The 25541-nt window shown below is 41.0% G+C and overlaps 2 protein-coding genes across 4 annotated transcripts in view; one reads left to right on the forward strand and one right to left on the reverse strand.

The window, feature by feature from the left end:
* The window catches only part of FRYL (FRY like transcription coactivator), a 178014-nt gene extending 176322 nt beyond the window's left edge, over positions 1-1692 (reverse strand). The window contains exon 1 of the mRNA XM_072863010.1: positions 1521-1692. The gene's annotated coding sequence lies outside the window, so the exon portion shown is untranslated. The remainder of the gene's footprint in view (positions 1-1520) is intronic.
* Positions 1693-1990: 298 nt separating this feature from the next.
* On the forward strand, positions 1991-24798 carry OCIAD1 (OCIA domain containing 1). Of its 3 annotated transcripts, none has more exons than XM_072863015.1 (9): positions 1991-2232; positions 2677-2815; positions 8532-8616; positions 12394-12447; positions 12946-12993; positions 17310-17439; positions 19617-19825; positions 21211-21360; positions 24054-24798. In XM_072863015.1, the coding sequence occupies exons 2-9, from the start codon at positions 2696-2698 to the stop codon at positions 24089-24091; spliced, it is 834 nt and encodes a 277-aa protein (XP_072719116.1). In that variant the 5' UTR covers positions 1991-2232; positions 2677-2695; the 3' UTR covers positions 24092-24798. The 3 variants fall into 3 exon arrangements, with proteins under 3 accessions (XP_072719116.1, XP_072719114.1, XP_072719113.1); XM_072863013.1 differs by having other exon boundaries at positions 1991-2247; positions 24054-24797; XM_072863012.1 differs by lacking the exons at positions 1991-2232; positions 2677-2815 and adding an exon at positions 7579-7714 and having other exon boundaries at positions 24054-24793.
* The last annotated feature ends 743 nt before the right edge of the window (positions 24799-25541 follow it).

The raw sequence follows: 25541 nt of genomic DNA on the forward strand, positions 1-25541 counted from the left end.
TCTGAGCTTGGGAGATGTGCAGTGCACATAAGAGTAAAGAAGAACTTGCTTTCTGCTTTAGTATATCTCTTTCCCAAGGCACATTTCAGATTTGTAATTCTGAAGGAAGTCCAGGTTACACTCTTGCTACCTCATCTCCAGACTGTCTTACTATTCCTCAAAACTGTATTAGCAAACTGCTTTTGCAACTCTTTTGGTGTGAGTGACCACCAAAATACTTTGGGGGTTTTTTTGTTTTGTTTGGTTGTTGGGTTTTTTTTATGTTTTCCCTGATTCCTTAGGACATTTTACCTGGAGCTATCCTGATTGCCAGACTAGCGATTTCTGGTTAAGACCCAAACTGAATTGTTTGCTGAGCAGCCGAGTGTCATTACAGTCAACAAAAATGATCACATAACCAAAATACTGGAAGTATATATACGGAAGTGGAGGAGGAAAAACTAGTTAAGCCCCTACAATACTTGTAGCCACATCGGTAACGCCTATGCGAGACTGTAAAAACGCATCTTTAAGGTCCTAACAGCACCTTAAAGTGACTCCTCCAGCGAAGCGCTACACACCACGCGAAGGGCGCACACACGCCTATCTTACTTTGACGCTCGGGATTTTAAAGTAAGTTTCATTTAAAGCCGAGCAGCGTGGCCAGCTGCGCGGAGGGCGGCAGAGGCAGACGGGAGCGTCGTGCCCGCCTGCACCGCCCTTTCCACCCGAAGCCGGTACACGCATCTCTCCGCCGGAGCTCCGCGGCGCCCGCGCAGCCCCCGGGCACCCCCCGGCGGCGGCAGCGGCGGCGGCGGGGCGGGGCCGGGAACAAAGCCCGGCTCCGTGCCACCCTCCCCGCTCCGTCCCGCCATTCCCGGGCGGCCTGGCGCACGCCCGGCCCCGCCATCCCCCGCGGGGGTGGCTGCCTCGGCGGCCGCCGAGCACCGCAGGCCGACGGCTGCCCGGCCCCGCTGCCGCGGGGGACGACCGGAGCCAGTCGGACGGGTGCGGGCGTGGGGCGGGAGGCGCCCGGCGGCGGCGGCTGCTTTCCGCTCGGCCCGCGGGGGCTGCGCGAGCGCCGCGCCCACCCCGGGGGCTTCGGGGGGCCGCCGACCGCGCCGGGAGGGGAAGGCCGGGCACGCACCCCGCCGCCGGCCGCGCTGCACGGGCGGGGCCGGGGAGAAAGGGACGGAAGAGGGAGGGTGGGAGGAGACAGGGCGCGGGCCGCAGAGGGGGCCGGGGGAGACCCCGTCTCCCCAGAGTACGAGGGCCGGAGCCCCGGCCCGGTGGGGAGGCGGCCGGGAGGCGCCAAGCGCACGGGAGGCGCCCGGCGGCGGGCAGGGCCGCCCGGCGGCACGCCGCTCTCCCCGCCCCGCCGTAAACAAAGCGGCGCGGGCCGGGGCCGGGCCAGCGGGGGGGGCCCGCGCGCGGCGCAACACCCCCCCGTCCCCCGCGCGCTCCGCTTCCGTCGGAGCGGGCAGCCCCCTGCTCCCCCCCACCTCAGCCACGACCGGGTCCCAGCCGCGCCGCCGCCTCACCTATCCCGCCGGTGGAAGCGCTGCCTCTCGCCACAGCCCCGGGCGCCGCCGCTTCAGCGCGGCTACGGTCCCCTTCAGAGCGACTCTGGTGGGAGCCGGTGAGCGACTCGCGCCGCCAGCATCCCCCGCCGGCTTTATCCCGACGCCGCCTCTCCCCTCCGGTAACTCGACGGCCCGGCTCGTCCCTCCCGCCCCCCCCGCCTCCCCATTGGCACGCGCCGCTCCACCAGGAACCGACGCTCACTGGGGCAGGCGTGCAGCACTCACGCGGGACCGCGCGCCCCGCCCCCTCCCCGTTGGCTCCCGAGCGTCCAGCCCGCCCTCCCGGCCCCGCCCCCGCGGCCGCCTGACGCCTCGGCCAATCACAAGGCCGCGAGGGGGGAGCCGAGCCTCCGATTGGCGGCGCCCGCCAGCTTCCTGCGGCTGCCATAGGCCGAGGCGGCAGCCCGTTCGGCGTCCCGGCCCGCCCATCCGTGGGAGCGCTCCGAAGCGCCGTCGCCCCGCGAGCCTCCCCGGCGGGTGAGGGACCGCGGGCGAAGTCCCGCCCGGGCATCCTGCCGCGGCTCCGCGCGGGGCAGCGGCGGGCTCCCCTGGCGGGAGGGCGGCCTCAGATGCCGGCGGGGCAGGTACTGCCGCCTGCGGCCCCAGGACGCCTCCGCGCCACCCGTGAGAGCAGGACCGCTCGCCGTCGTGAAAAAAAACAATGAACGAGGCCGGTATCGCCAAGGTAGCCGGGAACAAAATGGCCTTCCGGGCATGCAGCAGCGCGGCTGGGAAACACGCAGAGAGGAGGCCCCGAGGGGGTCCCGAGCGACGGGCAGCGCCGTGCCCGCCGCGGCGAGGGCACGCCTCGCAGCCTGCCTTGCGCCCGCAGGAAACGGTGGGAAAATAACGCCCGTCCCCCAGGCGGGCCAGGGCACATACTTGTGTCTGGGCCAGCTGCACAAAGGCGTAGGTACCGCCTTTTCGCCAGAAATTGCTCGCGTTGTTCCACCCACGCGAACGGCTGGGCTTCCCCCGCAGACGCAGCCGGGCTCCGACGAGGGGTGCGGGGCAGGAGGCCGCGGGGAAGCTGCGCCACCCCTGCGCAGCAGATAAAACACGGCGGCCGCTTTCGTCGTCAGAACTTAACTTTGATTTCACGTACTTCCCGCAGGCACCGATCTGGAAGGTCCATGGTAATGCAGGCGACACAGACGGAAAGGCAAGGTGATGAGGTAATTCACGACAACAACATCCTCAGAAAATTCATCTTGATACTGGGACTAGCCAGGACTTCACCCATACAACAACAGGTCTGGTGGCTGAGTGCAACAATGTATTTCTAAACAATGCAAACATTTGGGAGCCGATGGTCGTAAAACCAGAAACAGTACCAACATTAACATTTTAAGCGGTTAGAAAGTAACTATATTTTCTGTTGAAGTGCCTCAAAACTTCCAGGCTTGAAAAAAGGAAAGAAAAAAAAAAGGAAAAAATACATGTCAAGCATGATAAAATAACACCAGATCTGCAAAACAGCATTAGAAAGAATCCTGAAGTCACCATTTTTCCACTGTCAAATACAAGCCTGTCTTGCAATTACTGTACTATAGTAAGCACATCCAACAAAAACAGAACTGAGTAAAAAGTATGCTTTTTTTACAAACAACAAATGCGCCAGCACAACAATTGCCAATCTCTGTTAAGAGAAGCTCCAAGTTCTGTTACATGCTTTGTATGATTCTGCTTTATTTGGAGTAAAAGGTCCCTTCATGCCCAACTACTCATGTCCATGTGCTGCACACCCTTCATACAGATAACGTATATCAACTTGCAGAAACCAGTAGGAACAAGAAAGCAGGAGAGGAAAAAAAAAGTGATGATGTACTGGTAGCCAAGAAGAATATTTCAGGTTAACTCTTTCCTGTAGATTTAAGAATTTTGTGAATGGAATATTTTTTTATTCTATTTTAACAATTGTACCACAGTCTAAATGTTGGGTAATAGAACACCTAACAAGAAAAACAGGATTCATTGCTACTGGTGTTGTGCGTAATTTCAGACAACTGGTTGAAGCAAAGCCTGTTACAGGCTGCTTCTGATTTTGAAGTTATCCCAAGTTAGGAGCTCAGCCTGATCTTCCCAATAAATGCATATACATCCATGTAATTGAAACAAGAGCAGCTGAACCTCACCACCAATGAAAATCAGACCATTGGTATTTAACCCTGAGCACCTGAAATTTACAGGATGCACAATCATACCACTTTCAGAACCCAGATTCTCCTGGCTGTTACCTGCCTGCTTTACAAAATAACCCTATGGATTAGTTAACACAAAGTACTTTTCAAAGTACGTTACAGTACTGGTTATTATTAGTAGTAATTATTATCAATGTGAGTAAAGTCCTTACTAATTGAGGCTTTGAGTATCAGCTCCACAAAGACACCCACTCCTGGTTCTTGCTGATGTGCCATAATGCTTCAGGCAAATAACTGATTCTTTGTTTGCCACCAGTTGTAGCAGTTACAACAATGCTCTTCTTTGGTATGAAGCACTGTTATTTCTTCATTAGGGAGAGAGTGATTTTTCCAAATATAGTCCTGTTAACTCTTGGCAGCCACTGAAGAGTCAGAAGCTCTCAGCTGTTGTGTTTTACTCGATTGTCCAGGGCACCAAGCAAAAAACAACAGCAACAACAAAAAAATCACCATTCCAGCTACGTACTCGAGCAGATAAACTTCCAGTACTTGTTTTGGCGACTTTCCTTACCAGATCAGCGTATACGCCAACTCTTCCACACATCTAAGTGTTTCAGTTATGTCTTATGCAATATTGTAAAACTAAACTTATTTGTTAAGCCAACTCTTTATTTTGCAGTGGATCTGTATAAAGCCTGTCACTAACGGTTGAACAAGGGGATGAAGAAGAATTTATCCAAAAGATAAGCTTTTAAACCACTTGACAGTCTACACACAATTCACCCTATTAATTCTTGAGCTCCAGCTTCAAGAGTTCTGAATATTCACCAGTAACTTTGTTTTGCAAAGTACTGCAATTAGAAACCATCTGATTTTCACACCTACCATCTTCTTGTTACATAAATAATCAGTTCATTTTAAGAATCAGTTCATTTAAAGTTTTTCCTTTTTCCTTCTTTGAGGCACCTCCTCCAAAAGAAATAATGTCAAATTTCTGAAGGTTAAATATCAAGTTTCAGTATTACGGTATTTTGAATCTCAAATATATTCCTCACTCTTGGATGATACTAAGTAATAAAGGATAAAAAGTTTAGAGTCATAGATAAGTAAGCTGTAATACATCTAAGTTTAGAGTCATAGATAAGTAAGTTGTAATACATCTAAAAAGCATTGTTTTTACTCCTGAAGCAGTGTAAAAATGCATAACTTTATGCTATTCCTCCTTACAAATAATCTATCACTTTGTAAATTGTACATGTTTAAAAACACACACACAAAACAGCAATTAGGAAACAGCTGCTGAAACATCAAACTGTCATTGTGCATGTCATCAAAACAAACAGCTCAAAACTCCCTGAGAAATAATGTTACCTTGTAATCTCTAAAGGACTACTCTAGTGCATAGATTTTAAAACAAAAATACCATATTGGATAATGCCACCTGTCAAAGGAGAAGGTAGGGAATAGAAAGGGGTTAAAAAGCTAGCCTTAAGCCTTGCCCAAGGACAAGATTTTATGTAAAGCATCAGAAGGACTTGACCATAGCATCACCGATTTTAAACTCAAGTTCTCAATAGTTGCAAGAAAGACGGCAGGAGTATAAAGGAAGTGGTAGAAGTAGACCAGATGTCAAAAAGGGTGTCCTTATTAAGATTTCTTTCTATGGGTGAACTTCAAAAAAAGGCTTGAGGACAGAGAACAAAGTGCCAAGGATGTGGATATGCTCTACCATCTATGCTGAATATGGCCCTACAACTGCAGTTCTAAGCCAAAAAATTGATGTATGTAACCAGGTAAAACTTTTAAGTACCTTTACATAGCTCACGAGCAGACTGTATTAGGTAAGATTTTTGAAAGGATGGTAAACTCACCAGCTTGTTGCATGTTTTTAATTCTTTTTTCCCGTTGGAAGTCTAAGGGACTTGGGGATAGTGAAGTGAGGAAACTGAATGGATAACTATTAATTTTACAATAGAGAGGCAAAACAACAGGTCACAGTCATTATTTTCTTCAATGAAGGAGACTGATATCCATTTCCTCCCCATTGAAGCTCCATGTTTAGAGAAGGTGCAGTCCATAAACATGTCCTACCCTACAAAAATGCACGCTTTAACAAACCATTGTACTCTGCCTAGAATATGCTGAGAGACAAGTGAGAAGAAACATGAAATAAATTGCCTTAAGTGTGCTACAGTCCCATAAATAAAACTATTGTGAGCCGATGAAGCCAAAATCTTCTGCTTTCCAATTAATAATGTGCATAATTGATGTCCCTGTATTGGAGAGTGCTTCGTTAGGGCTGGCCCAGGTGATCAGCAGAGATGAAAGTTGGAAGTAATCTATGTTTTCAAGCAAAGCCATCTCATGGAAATTAGGAACTTCTTTACTCTATGATGAAAGCTATGAATTAAGAACCCCACAATACATAGTTTCTGGTTCTATCCTCCCAGCTTATTTCAAGAACCCAATACTCAGAGAAAACAGCACAGTTTTCTTGGTGCAGCCAGCCACTCTATGCAGCCAAACCTATTACTTTACACACACTCCTTAGTCCGTTTGTCCTAGGTCCTTCACATGCTCACAGTGTTCATTTTATAGTTGCATTCTCTACTAATTTCAGACATTTCACATCCACATTCCCGACTAATTTCAGACACCTTCAATCTCTAAAACCTTCCCTCTCCTATCTTCAGGCATGGCCTTTTTTTGTACAGCCATCAGACAGCAATTTAAGCCTCTTCAGTTGAATTCCAGGGTGAAGAGACAATGGCTTGCTCCAGGAAAGGCTGAAAGGGAGTGGTGCATTCCAGGCAAGTAGAGGCACATCAGAATATGGTGAACTGAAGCCACGGTACTGAATGTTTACAAGAAAACACCACAGCACTTACAGATACATTGCACTATCAGAAACATCTTTTTATTTTTTCCTCAGCTTCTGGTTTCTGATAAGCTGTAAGCATCTACTAATGCTGCCATTTCAACAGCATTAGCTAGAGGCAAGCACACAGACTCCTTTGGATCTCCCACTTCAATAGAATCCTAACTGCCAAACCTCTACCACTTTCAAGTTCAGACAGTTGCCTGCCAGGTCCTTGCTTGGCCCTAGTTCAAATAAACTCTTTTTTAGGTAAAAGGAAAGGCATCCTTTCCTTTTCGTCAATTCTGGCCACGTTCTTTAGCAAGCAGTTAACATGCCTATTGGCAACATACCTAATGCTCAAGCTAGGCATGGACAGATAAAAGCTTTTTGTTACCATTTATCAAAACCAGCAAGTCGGTTACAAAGCCAAGTACCACCAATGCTGGGCAAAACAAAACCAACCACTTAAGGATTACCTTTAAAGGGATTCACCACTCTGAAGCAGTCCCTGCTCTCAAGTGTATTAGAGGGTGGCATTCTTTAAGCAGGCAGGAAACAAGATAAAGCACAGGAAGGAAACATTCTCGATTGAAATGAATGCTCTGAGCCTCAGCTGTTAACTGTAAATCCTTTCACCGCCCTCACTCGACTTTCCCAGCGAGGAAACACCACTGCTGAACCCGAATAAACACATGGCCCTTGGCCACAGCCCCGAGATCACCAGCAGCGCCGTTTATGGCAGCACCGAGGCCCTTGCGGCCTACCCCGAGTTTCCTCTCCACCGGGTTTCCATACCTCCTGTATGGAAACCTCTCCACCGGGTTTCCATACAGAGGAAGGCCAGAGAGCACGGGTTGGAGGTTTAAGGAGCATTCAGGCGCCCAGGCAAGCCCCAAGTGGGAGCCCCGGGGCCTAACGACACTTAACGGGGACGCCCGGCCCCGCCCTGGCGCCCCGCGGCCGTTCCCCCCGGGGCGCCAGGGCGGGGCCGGGCGCCCCCAGCGGCTGCCCCTCCGCCACCGCCTCTACGCATGCGCGTGGAGCCAACTCGCGTCGACTTCCGGGTCAGCGCTCGTTCGTACTGCCCTCCCCGCCCCGTCATGGAGGCCGGGCAGGGTCCCGGCGGCGGGGAGGTCGGCGACCCGGCCGAGGTACTGTCGTTCGCTCGGCGGCGCTGCCTGTGGGAAACGGCGAGAGCTGTGCGGGAGCCCGGTGGGGCTTGGGGTTGTTTGTGCTGAGGGTGAGGCGACAGGCTCGGGGCCTGCACACACTCTCCGCGGGCCGGGGAGCGGCGGGACTCCTGTCAGCTTTTTTCCCGCCCCTGCCGCGAGCTCCTTGGCGGCCTGCAGAGGCGCGGGGACGGTGCCCTTGAGGCCTTTCCGGCGGCCTTTCGTGGGGGGCCTCGCGGCAGGAGGTGTTCTTCCCGGTACCGGCGGCCTTCTCACATCTGCCCTTCTCCCGGTCGGCGATCTGGCAGGGTGCCTGGTCGCATGCCCTTCGCGACAGGAGAGAGGGTCACGCACCTCTAGGAGAAACTTCTTGCCTGCTGGCAAAACAGCTGGCCAGCTTTCACTAAATATGTGCGTGTAAACGGACAACACGTGTTGTGTAATTAAAACCCCGACAAATGTTTAAAAAGGGATTTAATGAGCTGTCAGAATGTATCAGTTTGGAAGGCTGGTTGCAAGGACCAGAGCAGGCTTTTTTGAAGAAAAAGGAGTGGACTGATTGGGATTTAAGCGTGCGCAAAATATTTCGTGCTCTCTCATGTGTTTTGTAGAAGCATTGGATTTTTTTAATGATATATTTCATGTGACATTTATAGACAAAAGGCACCTGTTCTGTAAGTATAGCTGTGTGAAAGTACAGGCACTACAAGGTGTGAAAGTTAGACGAAGTTTTTAATTGAAAAATCCCCCCAAACCTTTATTTTGCTCATTCTTTTATAATTTATTTCCCTAATGAAAGAGGGAAGTACCTAAGCCTTACGTGCCGACAGAGGAGGAAAGAAGACTCCTCAAGGAATGTGCTGAAGAGAGTGCCCGGTATAGAGGTAAGTTCAGTTTGCTGGTAAACTTTGTTTGCTTTTCTTCCACCCTTAGTTTTTGTTGTTATCTGAGGCATTAAGGAAGGAAGGCCCGGGTCAGTGTATCACAACCATTCATTAACAAGCTTGGTCTAAAATTGTATCCCGGTAAATGTTGATCCATGTAGGATTTACATTTTTTAAGAGTTTGCAGGACAGGAATTTTGTAAAAGGTGCAACATATTTTGTAGGGTTTATGCTTTATAACAAGACTTCTTCATATTTTAAATTAATGTGCTTATTAAAAGTCTGAAAATAGATACAACTAATGGAGTATCTCGTTTATTTATTTATCTGAATTTTTTTGTTATTTCTACATTTTTGTTTTCAATTTTCTTATCTTTAGAATGCAAGAATAAAATAGTTTAGCTTAGAACTATTGCTTTTTGTCTTTCTGGAGACTTGCGGAGAGAACAATGTATGAGTAGTCGCTCAGCTCAATTTTTGGAGAAAATTTCCATGTCTGTGCACGGCCAGATGTTTGGGCTTTTTTGCCTGTAAATAAAAGCTAAGGTTCTCAAGCATGATTCTGCAGTCAGTAATGATTTGTGTACTACAGCTAGTATACAGGAATAATAAACTCGCATTGTTTTCACAGAATACTTTGTGCCTTATCTTAATTTATTTGAAATATCAAGGTTATGTTGGGTTTGGGGTTTTTTTTCACAAAACATTGAGAATTGATGGCATTACTTCTTAATGTTGTTTCTGTAATCCAAAGATTCAAGACATACCTGGTTTTTATTCATCTGGTCAAGAGGTTCGACCAAGCCTTCTGATGTGATTGTCACCCACTGTTTTATCACACACTAGTAGATTACTCCTGATCCTGATAGGTGGCTTAGCAGAAACCAGGACGGATAAAGAATTTAGCAGCTGATTTGCTAGATTTAGCACGCTGGGGCTCTGATTTCTCCTGGCAGCCAGTACTTTCAGGGGCAACTTCTAACGCGTTGTGATTTTTGAATTAACAATTCAAAATTCTGCTTTATCTTTCTCCATTGCTTTGGCATTCTTCCACTTTCATTCAAATACCTGGAAACCTTCAGCCTGTTTACTAAAATCTAGCTGTTCTACTTATATTTTTATAAGTGAAAAGAGTTGGGTTCATTAGTAGTAAGATGACGATTGGTTATGGCTTATTGATAATATCTCTCCTGGAAGATAAGAGGGGAGGGAGTTGTTTGTTCTTCTTGAGCTGTTCTGCTGTGAGTTCTTGATTGGCAACGTAACTTACTGCCCTGTTCGTCTTTATACAGAGACTTGAAGAAACAACATGAAGGTATTGTTGAGAAGCCCCAAATTAGTTTCTTCAGTAATTTCACTTTAGGGAGCTACAACAGTAATTGAGAGATCTTTTTTTAGGGGTTGTGTACTGTGCTGTTATCTCACTGGGAGAGCCTAAGGTCTGTCACTGTTTTCTAGGTCTCCTGTCTTTGTTTCATTGTTCTGCGTTACATGTACCTAAGTGGTTGTATTTGCTATATTAAATACATATTATTTGAACATGCCTTTGCAAGAAGTATGGACTGCCTGTGTGACTGCCCTGGCATCCTCACTTCTGACTGTATCAGTTCTTGTTATTCACAAATATGACTATAAATTTGTGTATTTTCAGGTTTTTTATTAAAATACCAAGCTGTAGCAAATTTTTACTAGTTCTTACAAACCCTCTCTGTTTTGCAGTAGTTTCTCTTGACAGCTTCTATTTCAGAAAGGCTTGCTAGTCATTTCGTAATTCAGTTTAATATGTGCTTTACTGGTATTACTAATTTTTAATCACATAATCATATAATATAAGTTCTAATGCTGTAAAAATTCACATTACAATCTACAATTTTATCCTTTGCACTTTTAATTTCACTAACAAAATCAAACCAGATCGATATGACTTTTCCCCCATAAAACCATTTTGACTAGGGTACATTACATTCCCATCCTTAATTATGTGCTGTTGATATATCAGCCTTCCATTATTTTTCCTAGGATTTATTCTGTTCCTGAAGCAGAAATAGTACTTTTTGCCCATAGCAGTGAAAAGCATTGATATTTTCTGATTTATTAAGCTGCTTTTGTTTTTTTCTACACTTGAATAATTATTCATATTCATTTTTATGTATGAACCCAATTTTTATTTACTTATTACTCCTTTAATTTCTAGTTACCATTTCAGGTCATTGATATGCTCACTTACTAGCAGCTGTTTCCACTAAGGTGTGTAACCTGTCTTTGATGTCCAGAATATTTGTGTTGGGCCTATAAATCATTTCAGACTTCTGAGGGTTAGACTGAAGTCCTCTGTAATAAGTTCTGTTGGATTTTTTTTTAAAACACCACCCCCACCCCCCTTGGTTTTTTTTTCTCTTACAATTTAGCTTCAAATCTGCACTGCCATTCTATATCTCAGAAAATCTAGAAATAAATTTTGGAAAATCTAGGTCTAGTATCTCTAAAAGCATCAGGGTTTTAATCTCTGATAGATTGGAAGATTTTATTCTCTATTTTGAAGTGTTACTGTAATCTTGCTTGTGAACCAACGAGCCAATACTTTTTCTTAAAAGTGACATCCAGTTGTACTTACACTAAAATGCTGGTTGGACTCCTAACCTAGTTTAGACCTGTCAGAATTTGTGAAGGAATAAACTGTTAGTTTGCAAAGTATATTTTAATACTATGCTGTCCAAATTCTAAAAAATATAATTTATCTTCAAATATGGACTTAATTAGCAGATTGTGTGCATCAAAACACTATAAACATCTAGTGCTGTTGCAAAAATTTCTCTCCTAGGTAAAGTTAAAGTTACTGAGCCTTTTTGTAAGATTACATTTTCAGACTTGCTTAGAATGTAATTTCCTAATGACACATCTAAATCTTTAATGTAATTAACTTTAGTCTTCTGTTGAGTTCGTTATTTCAGTGTCACTGTATCTTGTGTAGGTATGGTGGTCTTCACGAACAATTTCAAAGTTAATCTTCACAATACCATAATTATAATTGCTTGAAATAAGCATTCCTTTTGTTTCTTGCCATCTTCAAATGCTTCCTGCCACCTGAACTTTTTCAATGTGATAAAAATCGACATGAAGTGTTAAGCTGATTGTGATAGGCAGTAATGCTGTTCCGTGTTTGTCATCTTCTCTACATTCCTCACCCTACCCCTGAGTTGTATAGTTTGATCTGTAAGCTACAGAGAAAGCTGCCCTGTTCTTTAATTTGCTGGTGAATAAAACAGGGTACCTAATTTTAATCAATGTAGTTTATATCTCTGAAGGAGTTAGACTTTTTCCAAAGTTCTTATGTTAAAAAAAAAATCAAGACTTTTGGTTATCAAAAATTTTTAGAGGCACTGGCCTCTTAACTTGCCTTCTGTCCTAAAGAGCTATGCATGCTTCTCTGCTTTAAAGTTCTGCATCTTGATGCTGTAGCAGTTGTAGCTGGACCTGGAATCTTGCCCTTGGAGCTTTATCCCATCTGGCATTGGCTTTTGTATCTTAGGAAGCATGAAGCCTAATGAAGGCAGGATGACTCATTAACCAGTACTGCATAATTTGTAGTAGGTCTTAAAAACTGGAATTGACACTGCTTCATAATTTATATACAGTTTGTTAATTATATATATAGACCTATATTCTTATACAAATGAGCTTAGCAAGGCCTAGCAACTCTCATTTTATTGCACGTTTTGTTAAATGTGGTTGAAAATATGAAATCATATTTTAAACAACTTTTCTTCTTCTTCACAGCTTTTCCTTTGGCTGCAGTGGGCATGCTTACTACTAGTTTCTTAATTAAGAAAGGTAAAGTGTAAACATACTTTGGGTTAATTTGCATTTGCTCAGATGAAATATATTTCTGCTATTAATAAAGTTACTGTAATAATATAATATCTAATCTACTTGTAATTAAAAGAAGTTCAGACTCTTCAGCTGCATGACTTGCAGTTTCTAAAACTAAAGAAGGAACAAAACTTTAAAATCAAATTCATATTCATTTTATGTTGTTTGGCAAATGCAGTATCTCGGTGATTATGAAAATATATTCTATAGTGCGTAGTAACACTTTTTTAAATTTAATTTTATTAATTAGGAATTAAAGAGGTAATTCTTAGATCTTTATAATTTTATGGGGAATTCAGATGTTAGGTTTTCTTGAATTTTCTTCCACGTTAAGTGTAAAAGAGTAACCTGCTACCTACAAACATAACTACAAACTAACCCACAAACATAACTACAGTTGATGTTTTTCAGCTTAATTCTTAATAACTTATTGCTAATAACTTTGGTCCTCATTTTCAGGTGTTCTAAGAGATAGCTCAAGATTTGGCTCTTTTACGAAAGTTGCATGTAAGTAAAAGCTACATATAAATTCAGCTTGTATTTATGCCTTAGGTTCTGGAGTCTCTTACGCAGATGTAATTTCCATGAGACTAGCTGGCTGATTCACTGTGACTCTACTCTATAGAATTATAGAATCATAGAATATCTCAAGTTAGAAGGGACCCATAAGGATCATCGAGTCCAACTCCCTGCTCCTTGCAGGACTACCTAAAACTAAACCATATGACTAAGAGCATCGTCCAGATGTTCCTTGAACTCTGACAGGCTTGGTGCCATGACCGCTTCCCTGGGGAGCCTGTTCCAGTGACCGACCACACTCTCAGTGAAGAACCTTTTCCTAATGCCCAGTCTGAACTTCCCCTGACACAGCTTCATTCCATTTCCTTGTGTCCTATCACTGGTCACCAGAGAGAGGAGGTCAGCACTCCCCCTCCACTGCTCCCCTTGAGGAAGATGTAGACTGTGATGAGGTCACCCCTCAGCCTTCTCTTCTCCAGGCTGAACAAGCCAAGTGACCTCAGCTGCTCCTCTTGCCCCTGAGAGTCTTGCCCTTGAGACCTTTCGCCATCTTGGTTGCCCTTCTCTGGATACACTCTAATAGTTTGATGTCCTTCTTATATTGAGGCACCCAAACCTGCACACAGTACTCAAGGTGGGACTGCACCAGTGCAGTGTAGAGCAGGACAGTTGCCTCCATCGACCAGCTAGGTATGGGGCGCTTGATGCACCCCAGCGCGTGGTTGGCCCTCGTGGCTACCGGGGCACACTGACTCATATTCAACTTGCCATCAACCCAAACCCCCACATCTCTTTCTGTGGGCCTGCTCTCCACCTTCTCGTACCCCAGTTTGTATCTATAACCAGGATTACTCCATCTCAGGTGGAGAGTCCGGCACTTATAGAATCATAGAATGAATGCTTACATTGGTACAGCTGTGCCTGAAGATAGGAGTAAATGATCTCATATATCTAATGAGTAAGGTTCACCTTGCTGCAGTTAATTCTATCAGTCAGCAACGTTTTGGGTATGTTTCTTAACTACAACATCTCGTACTGCAAGAACCTATTCAATGTCAAGAGGTAGTGCATTTCATTTATTCACCATCTTTGAATTTGTGCAGCAGGTTTTGTCTATAGGCTTTCCATAAAATTTGTACGATGTGAAATATGCTTGACAAGTGTAACGTAAGAATTTAAGATAAAAACATTGTAAATAGATACTGTACAAGCTTACTTTAAATTACTTTGCCAGAATACACCCACCCCTCCCTTCCTAATTTGAAGGTCTTTATTCATGCATCTCACTTGTCCCATTCAGGCTATTTTAGTGCCTTTTTTCCTGGACATTATGTAGGTACAATTGTAGGAAAACAGCAATTTCATGTGAATGATTTTGGATTAAGTATAATAAAAAATAAATTAATAAATTAACCTTTTCAATGTAATACATGACAGTAAAACAGGAAGTTGCCATCTTGCCAATCTGCCCAGATACAGCCAGTTACTCTTACAGTTTACTTCAGTGGGAAGAGGGTAAAACCCATGATTTGTGGTGAAGGAAGTGTTGTTTAAGCAGATAAATGAATGTGAGAGACTGGGGCTGCCATTTGTTTATGCTAAATTCTACTTGCTTTCTTTGAACGCCAAACAATGTTACAATGCAAACATTTCCAATAAATAATAGAATTACTGTTTCCCTGATATCTCCTACACATTTCTAGTTAAGGGCTACATTCCTCCTCTTTAATAGAACTAAGTTTTGAAATCAAGCGCAAAAATAAGGAGCAACTGGACCAGACTGACTATTCTTGATGTTAAGGTTATAAGCCAAAATGCTTCTGGCTTCTCCTTTTCGATGTACACTGGTAGGCATACGGACTTTCATTTCATACTAAAAGAATTTTCCATAAAGTGTGTGGTTTGGTTGTTTTTCAGTAGGTAACTTTGTGTGATTTATGTGCATTTTAAATACGGGGATTTAGGGACATAGTTGGATGTAAAAGGTCTGAGTTAAGCAGTTTTCATTTCATCCTCATATTGTTTAGGTCAGATGCCCCTACTGTCTACAGGATCTTCCTGAAAACTATTGCCAGGGACATAGTTCACAGGTCCAAATTATGTCTCATAATTTAACTGCACATGCCTCCTGCAGTGAAATCTGATTAAAGGAAGCAGTGCAGTTGTGTTTTGGTTTGGTTTTTTTCCTCCATGAGTTCTGAAAGAAGAGCATATGCAATTCCAGGCACCACTGCTAGCTCGTAGCTAGCTGATGTTATACAACAGTAAGACAGTTCAAGATAATTCTTCCTTTTCTGGTGTCACTGATCTGAGCATACTGCTTCTGCATCTATTGATTACAGTAGTCTGTCTTTGATAAAGGTGTGTGTCACTTGTGGTTGTTAGATTCTTTTTCTGAAGAGTATCTATACCTGATTACAGTTATTCGTCTTTTATATCTAACTAACATAGTTGAGTTAGGTTTTTTTAGATCCATCTTGCATCTTTCCCTGCTTTGCCCCTCTTGGTTTTATCTGGAAGCTGAGAGGTGTTTCGTTTTCTAGATAGGAATTTTCAGATTCCAGGATGATGTTCTGCCTATAGGAATTACTCATAACTTTTCTCAGTAGTCTTCTAGGCACTCTGACAATTTAATGGAACTTCTAGTTGGTCATGACTGATACATTACATTGACAGCATCCCCTTCAACATAGCATAGAGTTCTTGGTCCTCTATCTGTCTTTGGCAAAGAAGGGTAAGAGCCGTATGTCCTACTTCATGTTAGCCTGTAGTAGGACCTTGCCTCTTTTATCTATCTCTGATCAGCTTCTGGAAGGTCTTGTCAGAGTGAATACAGAAGAAGCGGAGAGCAACAGTATCTAATTTACTGTGCTAACTTTGAAAATGTGGGTCATCTGGCTGTTAGTTCTGTAATAGAGAAACCAAATATTCTAGCCAATAATTACTTTGGGTGAAACACCTTCCAGAGATGCTTCCACTTTTCTTGACTAGAAGGCCTCAAGGAAAGGAGACTTTCTCTTTGTAATTTACTCCAAAGGTTAATTGCCTTTGCTGCTTAGCTTTATTTTGCTAAATATTTAGTTTGAATTCTTGTTGGGTTGTTTTTCCTTTTAGGGGCTTGTAATTTTTCCCTTTGCACATATTTATAGCGTTTGAGGTGTCTTCCAATTTTTTTAAGCTCCTAAACAGATATACCCTTACATTTCTCATTTGTAAACTTCACTCATAGTTGTGGCTGTTCTTCTCTTTTTGCCTTGGAAAAGGATTTTTAACCTCCTTTTGAAAATAGAGACATTAGAACAGGAATCACAATTGCCATACCACTACAGCAAGGTAGGGTAAAATCCCCTTTTATATTTATTCCCAGGCGATGTAATCTACAGTGTGAGGACCTCAGAGGATTAATGTTACTGGTAATTAACTCTTTCCTGACTTAAAGATGATTGAGAGTCTTTAGTCTTGCTATTTAGAAAATACTCGTTGCATATGAAAGAAGGATCTAGTCCTTTTCTCCTACAAAGTCAACAACAAAACTTCTATTAATTGCCATTGAATCCTTCATGCTCCTTCATACTCTGACCCACTCATAAAACGTGAAGGAGCCAGTTGATGGAAATCATCAGTTTTAAGCCCAGAAAGAACTATCGTGATGGTTTATTCTTATGTCCTGTCTAGCAGATGAGAATATCTCATACACTAAATTGAAAGCATTTGCCTAGAGATTGCGAGGCTTCAGCTAATTCAGTTGTTTGCCCTCTGGCAACATCATAGAATCCTCTTCAGAAGATCCTGAGCCTAATCCTAAATTTATTTAGACTTTTCTTCATACTAGTGAAAGCCTTTTCAAGATCTGACTGTTCTGATGGATTGAATTAGCAGAATTTACTACCTTTGTTTATTCCTGACTGTTTTATAATCTTTGATAGTTAATTGTTATTTCTGGATCTTGGGAAAAACTGATTGCAATTATTTTCCTTTTTTTTTGTCACCTTTCATTCATCAAGTCCTAGCTGAAATCATTTGATGCTTATGCCATGTCTAAATCATTGCTTTATGTCTCTGTTCCGCTGTTGCATTTGTTTTTAGTACTCTTTGTCTGCAAAAGAAGCAGAGAGAGATGATTACTGCATGGTTTTGGTTTAGATCATGGCTTTGGTTTAGATCTTTTATTCAATATACTGTATAATACATACAGTATAATTTATTTTCAAGATACTGTATAATTTATTTGAAATTATTATTTTAAAACTATGTTGAATGTTATGATACAGCATATAAAACCATCTTTTTTTCTTTTAAAAAAGTTGCTGGAATGTGTGGATACCTGGCTGGAAAGATATCCTACTTGCCAATCTGTAGCGAGAAATTTAAGAAACTGAAGGATTCCCCAATAGGAGATGTTCTACGACAAGCTCAGAGACATAGTTCACATAAGTAAGAATTTAATTCTCTTTTAAATTTAAAACTTATTCTTGAACAGGACATTTTAAACACTAACAGATCAAGGCTACATTTGCAGCTTTCAAAGACCTTCAGAGCTGCACCTTCCCTCTTTCTATTACCCCAAATCTACCACTTTCAGGAAGCTGTATCTGTTATCAGTTGGCCAGCTATAAAACACACATTTTGAGCTCTTTACATACAACCAATCACTTTGAGGAGTAGAAAAAGAAACGTTTTACTTAGCAAAATGTATTCCTTGTAAATTAAGGTGGTGTTTTCCCGTGGAATTTACTTACAGTAGCGTGACAGCAGAAGTTGCCTCCTTAGTTTAGAAGTAAACTAAGTTAACTGACATAAAATAGTGTTACATTCTGAAAGTTTTTCCCATAGTTTAGTTTGATTGAAGTAGGAAGAGGGTGGAAATGATTTCAGTGTTTATCAAAGGAAAGAGCTCAGTAAACAATATCAGTGCAGGAAGAAGCATGGTGGTCAAACTTACTGCTGTTTGTTTAAATCCTTTACATCTGTAACAGCATTATGCTGCACATATGAGAAACTCATCAGGTTCTTAAAACTATTTCCTGTTTTGTTCCAAAATGTTTTCTACCTCAAGTGGTCTTTAATTGCAAACTACTTTAGGAATATCTCACTTAAACCCTAGATTCAAAACTGGGAGACTAGTGTTTGGATAGTGAGTCCTGCTATGTATGTGCTAAGATTTGTTAAATGTTTATAAAGGACTTGATTAAATTCTTAATTACTTTATAAATTCAGATTTATAACAGTTTTGTCAGCAAGATTTACCTTTATTCTGAAATGTCTACATTTTTATGGCATCAAACATAATTTTAGGAGTTACCACTTTATACATTTACTGTATAAACTGAGCTGAATTGGAGATGGACTTGTCCTTCACCCCCCTCCAGTTTCTATTAAGAAATTGTCATGATTGCTAATTGTGTTTCCTCTAGGTGAGAACCTGTTTAAATGCCATCATCTGCTGCACCAATAAGTCCCTTCAACCTTTAATGGCCCATTCTTTTGTATCTGTAAAATTTTATTTCCTAAGTGATAAATTCCTTTTTTTTTTTTTGGTTGAATGATTAATTTAAATTCATTCAAATTGCATCATTGTCCATATATGCTACTCTTTTAAGCCAGCAACAGAAATAATTACATTTTCATGGTCATTATACATCTACTAATGAATGTATTTTGGTAATTCTGAATTGCATTTAAAAATAGGTAGGGAGCTAGAAGATTAGATAGTTCTTTAAACCTGTGTTTGCATATACTTTAAAAATATAATTGAGGCAATAAAATGGCTTAGCTCTGTATGTTTATTGTGAGAATAAAACAAAGACTAATTGCAAATGTTTTTCATATGAAACTAAAAGTACAGCTAAGCAGAAATTTAAAGTAAAAAATGAATAAATATTCTAGAGACATTCTAGTGGCACCAAGTGGCGGCATTCTTGATAAAGAGACGTGTTGTGTGGTGGTTTGCAGGGTCATTCCGAGTATGTAGCGAATGCTTTAGAATATCATGCATCGGTTTCCAGAATATTCTTTATATGATCTTACCTTTCTCTCTCAAGAGAAAATTTGTTAATGTTTCTGCTGAATTCATCAACTCAATAAACCTTCATAATTTAATTTCCCCAAGGTAGCTCTTTATTCTCCTTTTCTCCTATTTGGTACTGATCAATTACAGCAGCTTCTAATGATGAAGGGTTTTAAATTGCAAATTCTTCCTAAAAGGCTTTTAAAAATAACTATAGTTCATGCTACCACTAGTTACATGGGCACACCCTGTACTATTTGTGTCTGATGTGTTTTTTCTGTCTGAAGACTCCCTGGGGGAAGGGATTGTCATTTTTGTCTTGTAAAGTGCGAAATACTTTGTCTCTTTTGTGTTCTGTTCTGGAGATTTTCAGGTATGAGATAAGTTTCTGGGAGGAAGGGAAGAGTGTTGGGGAAGGGACTATTAGATCTTTGCAACGTAAAGAAAAAAAAAACCACCCCAAACTTTTTTAAGACGATAATTCATGTTGGAAACGAAACCATTTAAAATAGTATTTTCTTGAACTGCACATATTGTTACTCTTATAGTTCCATTTTTAACTTTAGTATTTCTGTATTTAATATTTAATTGTATTATTTTCCAGTCGTTCCAGTCGGAAATCTGAATTTTCAGACATGCCTTCGCAGTCATTTACTGAATCTTCTTCTCCAAGAGCTGAATTCCCCCTTTCTTCTAGCTATTCAGATGATTATAGTTCAACAGATAGAGCCCTCTCAAGTTATGAACCTGTTCCATTCAGTGCTTCCCTGAACGAATCTTCACCTACAGGAATTACTGATTACACTGTTCAAGGTGTGTTTTGTCTTTAAATATTTAGCAGTTTGTAGCACAATGACTCTTGCCTTTCTCTTAGATACTTCTCTTACTAAACTATGTATTTTCATCCCATGCAAACATACATGGTACAATATAGTTATTTTGAATTAAACAGCTTGAAGTTCCCAGAATTGTTTTTACACAGAAGGTAAATACGTGTATTATTTTGTATTCTAACTTAAACTAAATTCAGGGTTTTCTCATGTTTTGTAGCTCTAATTGCAAGTAAAGATCGTAGATTAACTTAAAAGGTTTAATCTGTTGTGAAACTAAACCTGAAAAAAACCTCAGCCTGACTTGAAGTTCTTTTCTTTTTTTTTTTTTTTTTTTTTTTTTTTTTAAGGTAAATATGCCATCCTTTCACTGCCCTAAATAAACCCTAGTCTCTGCTAGCCTTTCTGAGGTGATTTCATTTTCACCAGTGGTGGTGATGTACCTGTACACGACTATAATTCAGTGACATTGAACTGTTTTTTTATAATGTGACAAACATTTACATCTTCTGAGAACTGACTGCATATTTTTTTCTGTCCAGCAACAGCTGATTTTCTCACGGAGAACTAAAATGGTTTTCAAGTAGTGTTCTGTGCAGCTGTTCCCCTCCTTCCAGTATGAACTCTGGCCTCAGCTATTGCAGGGGAAACACACAATTCTGAATTCAGGTCCCTGGTATACAAAGGAGGAAGTTACTGTCAAATGCGGAGTTTCATACTCTGAATTAGTTTGGATTTTTAAACTCCTTTATGGAAAAGGTTTTTATTTCACAAAAAAGCCCTCTCATAGCCTCTCTTTTAGTTATATAAAAGTATCAGATGTAAATGTGTCAAGGAAATTGTAATTACACTTCATCACAAATATCAATAGTTGGTAGAACCTTAATTATAGAACCAAGATTCTCCACTATAAATGTAGATAAAATGTTTATCAGGTGACATAAGATGGATGTAGTCCTAATTCTTTGAAAACAGAATTAAAAGCCTGAATGCAAACCCTTGAGCTTCACTTAGATTTCTCTTCAGAAATCATAAATGTATGAAATGGATGATTATCATAAATTTTACATAAAGTGACCAGAACTATTTTATCCATCAACAACACATGGTTGTTAGGATTTCCATTGGGTAAAATGAAGAAAAGGAGTTAGCTGCCAATCTTCCAAAGCAGCTTGACAAAATGAAAAGGATAAAAAGAATGGATTAATTAAAGACCACATACATTCTCAGAAGCATTTAGAATTGCAGCTGTCATGCTCCTTTTCATTTGGGATTGAGCTGTAATTAACTGCCATTCTGGAATAGGTTGTAGCCAAGTTTTGGTGTGTGACACCACTTCTAGTATTTTGGTGTTTGTTTTGTTTTCAGATCCTCCTCCAGTTCCAGAAGAAAGTCGTAAAAAAAAAGGCATCACATATGAGGAATTAAGGAATAAACACAGAGAAACATATGAGGTAATGCTACCACCAAAGACAGAAACTCCAAGCAAGTTTTCACAGGAAAAACCAGTTAAGGAAGGTAATATAGTGATTTACAGAAATACGTAGTAAATTAAAATATTGGCAGTAATGTTAAAAATGGCTTAATTCTGCTTACCCTTTAAGCAATGTATTTGTACAGTATCTGCAGGTATCTCATATGTGATGTGGTCTGTAGTTTCATATTTCAAATTAATTCTTTTTTTAGAAATATTGATCTTCCAATAGCAAATTATAATTCCTCTTCTCCAGCCATATTGCTTGGTGCCAGACTGAAAATCTCATAACTTTTGGTTTATTGAATATACAAGCAACTTCTTTCAACAAAGAATTCTCTGAGCTCAGAGCTATACTGAAGACTTTTAGCTGTGGAAGGAGGTGTATGTTTTAGATAGCATTGTTCTCTCAAAATAGAGCACATAGTTGATGGTTTTGAAGGGGGGGTATTTATTTTTATGAATTGTTTCATGTGGAATTAGAGGATTTCTATGGAGGCATTGTTTGTAGAGGTTCATTTTCTACATTAAAACTCAAAGGAAGGAAACAGTATTTGGCAGCAATATTGAGATTTGTTTTCACAGTGAAAAACAAAACTTTACACAGCAAAATAAGAATGCAATGTCCTGAAGAATAAGATGCCATTCAGTCAACTTCTTGACTCAGTCGATTTTTTGAAGAGGAGACACAGAAGCAATTCATAATTGCTTGCTCTAGAACTTTCTTATTTAGTGTGACATCTGTGAAAATGATGTTAGCAAGAGGAATGTTTTACCATTTAACACACTTCTGGACTAGTCACCTTGAATCGTTTGGGTTTGTATGCAGTATCCAGTCTTGTCAGTCCCGTTGCAACAAGATTTGTAGGAATAGCTAACATCTCCTGTCAGGCATAATAAGTGGTAGTAAGTCTAGAAAAATATATTAATGCAGAAAGTTCTGAAGCAGCAATAGTAAGCTTTGGAACAGTGTTGCTCAAGAGTGTCAGCCTGTTTCATGCTTGTGAATTACTTTCTCCAGATCGGCCTTCTTTGGACAGATTGACATGGTCTTGAAATATAAAATTCCATCAGCTGACACTTATTTACACAGGGTTTCTTTTTCCAAGGTATTTCTCCACAAATAGAAAGCCTAGACATGTCACTTGAAAACCATACACAGAAATCTTAAGCAGCATTCTGCAAACCTCACCATATTCTGTGGCAAATCTTGTGGCTGTGAAATGAGAATATGCGTTCATTATTTTATTTTTAGTTATTTGAGGTCTATAAAAGGACTCTATAAAATGTTTAGGAAATACTGCATTCTATCTGTTACGTTTCTGTGTTCCGTTTGATGTTTGTACTCAGGCTTTGAGAATAGAACTACACTGAGCAGTGCATGAGATTTGTAAAGAAACTTTTAGAGTGTCTCTTTGTATTTTTAGGGGAAAAAGATTAAGGAGGGAATACAAAAGTTCAGAAATGTTTTACAAGTGGAAGCACATTTAAATCTACAGTTCAGGGATTCTACTGATGTTGCGGGCTAAGATCTGATTTAGCTCCTTGTGTCACACTGGACATGTTACTTGCTGTATGCCTATTCATACGTCCAGAGTCATTACCCCTTTGTTCATCCTCTTATCTCTGTGTCATAGGAACCAGACTAGCAAATAGGAGACAGTGGTTTCTGCCCTCTGTTGCAAAGACATAAGGGAAAACAAACCATGTTTAAACCAGTCTTAAGCAGTCCCTAACTTCCATCTGCTGGTGCCTTCTCTGTTCATTGTAGCCGTACAAATATGTGCATCTGCATAGTGATCTGGACTGGACCATTTCCCAGGGAATGAGCGCAGCTTGCTCAGATGCCATGGTTAATGGAAATGGAAATCAAATTGTACTTTGAGAGAGCTTCTCATTGGGCCTCGCTGCAATATTAATCAGCTTAAAAGAGATTTGTCAGTGCATTATGCTAAGTTTGCTAACATCTCACTGAAACATGGACCCTACTGCAGATAGGTATTAATAAACAGTGGGCTTAGTAATTAACCTGCAAGTAGATTTCCAAAGGGGTGCCTGACTCATGTCAGCATTCCTACTGGATTGTAGCGGTCCATCCTGTAGCCTGTTGGTGATGGCAGTCAGTTGCAGACTGCTTTGCAGCTCACTTTCAAGAGAGCATCTTTTCACTTTCTGGTCATTGTTCAGTTACAGACGACATACTTCTGAATAAATCCGTTAAGACCAGTACTCTGTTTTTTTTACTCTGACTCACTCCTATACTAAAGGAAGCTGCCAAATAATAATGGCTGAGTAGTTTCCTAGTAGGGATTACTGATTTTTGTTTGCTTGTCTTCAAACGTGTTTTTAACTAGCCGGAATCCATCCAATTGTGCACGGAACTAGATTATGTGGCCACATTATTTATCGTAACATTCCTTGCCTGTTTCCTCCAATTGTCTTTGTTTCATCCACATGTTACATTTGGTTCCAAGTAATTACAAATTCTGTAGAGCAGGAATTAGCACAGTAGCCCTCTTGACTAAATATTAATTCATTAAAGAATAATGATTAACAAACTCTTCTCCCCACTTATTTAAAAGTAGCTTTAATTAGGTGTCTGTTGTGCTGTGACTGACACTCTGAACTCACCACTTTAAATGATAATGCATTTCATCGTACTTTTTGGCACTGTATAAGATAAACTTTTGCAGTTAAATTAAGTCATATGTGACTACTTTTTTCTTCTTTTCTTTAGTTAAAGTAAATAAATATGGAGATACCTGGGACGAGTAAGAGCTGAATGAAGAACTGAAGAAAATTATCTCCTGTCAGCTAACTTGAACTTCATCTAGATTAGTCACGGTATCGGCACCTTTGGTGTCTTCTGCCAGACACAGCTATTAATAAATGAGGAGAAAATCCTTACTTGCCAGAAGATTTAAAAAAAAAGTATTCAGGCTTAATTTTTTTTCATTTTGCATAAATGGCAAGCGAGGCTATTGTGAGGTGTCATGACTACAAACCATTTGTGCTATTGTTTAAGAATGAAAAGGGTAACTGGCAATAACTAATACAAATGTATAGCAAAAGGTAAAAATATATGTAAATAAATGCAATCACATGTATTGGGAAGGGAAAAATATCAGAATCTTCTAAAATTGTCGAGACTTGCATTAAAAGTTACCTGTAGAACTAACCTCTCACTTTGTTTTGTCTGAAAGGGATATGCTGGAAACCTCAAATTGTTGTCATGCTTGCTTAGTAATGTTTGGAATAACACTGTGAACTATTCAGGGAAAAAGGGCTGAGGAACCTAGCCAAACACATAAGTAAGCATACTTCACTGTTTTTCAAAACTGTTTTCATGGTGCCAGCTGTATCTTTAGACTGATATTCTGACTTGCCCATGGTAGGTCTCTCAAGACAGTCATTTCAGAAGAAGATTGAATGAAATTGCAGATATTTAAAGTAGTTATATCTAAGCGCAGAAGGTTAAACCTGATAAACTTTTACCAAAGTTTGAATGGTGTCTTGACTGTTAATAATTAGGTTTTGTGTGTTTAGCCTTTTTTCTCAGTTTGTGCATGTCATGACAAAACCCCATGTTTATGGAGAAAAGATCCGGATCAATGGAACATTGCATTATTATTACCATAAGAAAAGAGCTGCATTGGCAAAACTACTGAAGAGTATTTCCTAATGTTTGCATCACCTGCTCTGTCTCCATTATGGACTGCAAATGTTGTCTTCCATTAGGGATTCTCATAGTCTCAGCTGTGCTGTTTCATCTGACAGCACTGTGTTTATTTGGGGGTTTTGCCTATAGGTGAGCAAAAACCACAATGAAGTTGATAGCGTAAAAGCATTCCTGACATCCTTGTTGGAGGTGAAAAATAACTTACCTACCAAGATGAAAATTCTCGAAGACCTTATTGATATAGTGGACTAGCAGCAGAGCACCATGAATGAGATTATTTTGGGGAGGTACAGAGCAATCAGCTGAAATGAGGAGGAAAAAATGGGGGGGAAGATGAGAATGCCGAAAAAGCCAAATACTACTTACAATAATCAAAACAGGAAGGTTCCTTTCAGAAAAGCTGATCTTAAAAAAAGGAATGTGCTAATCAGGTGATCTTGAAGTTGTATCAAAAATGTAACTTATAGAGAATGCTTCTCATGGCCGTGCTGTGAGAACTCCAAAAATACACAAAGCCTGCCAGAATTACATTGCTGTGGTTTTTAG

The sequence above is a fragment of the Ciconia boyciana genome, chromosome 5, assembly GCF_034638445.1.
Source record: "Ciconia boyciana chromosome 5, ASM3463844v1, whole genome shotgun sequence".
Taxonomy (NCBI): domain Eukaryota; kingdom Metazoa; phylum Chordata; class Aves; order Ciconiiformes; family Ciconiidae; genus Ciconia; species Ciconia boyciana.

What these genes read in the sequence shown, in the direction of transcription:
- OCIAD1 (XM_072863015.1), top strand. Translation starts at nt 2,696, where the DNA reads ATGGTAATGCAGGCGACACAGACGGAAAGGCAAGGTGATGAGGTAATT. An exon ending in CTTCACCCATACAACAACAG is followed by an intron (nt 2,816 to 8,531) that starts GTCTGGTGGCTG and finishes CCCTAATGAAAG; the next exon opens with AGGGAAGTACCTAAGCCTTA. An exon ending in TAGTTTCTTAATTAAGAAAG is followed by an intron (nt 12,448 to 12,945) that starts GTAAAGTGTAAA and finishes CCTCATTTTCAG; the next exon opens with GTGTTCTAAGAGATAGCTCA.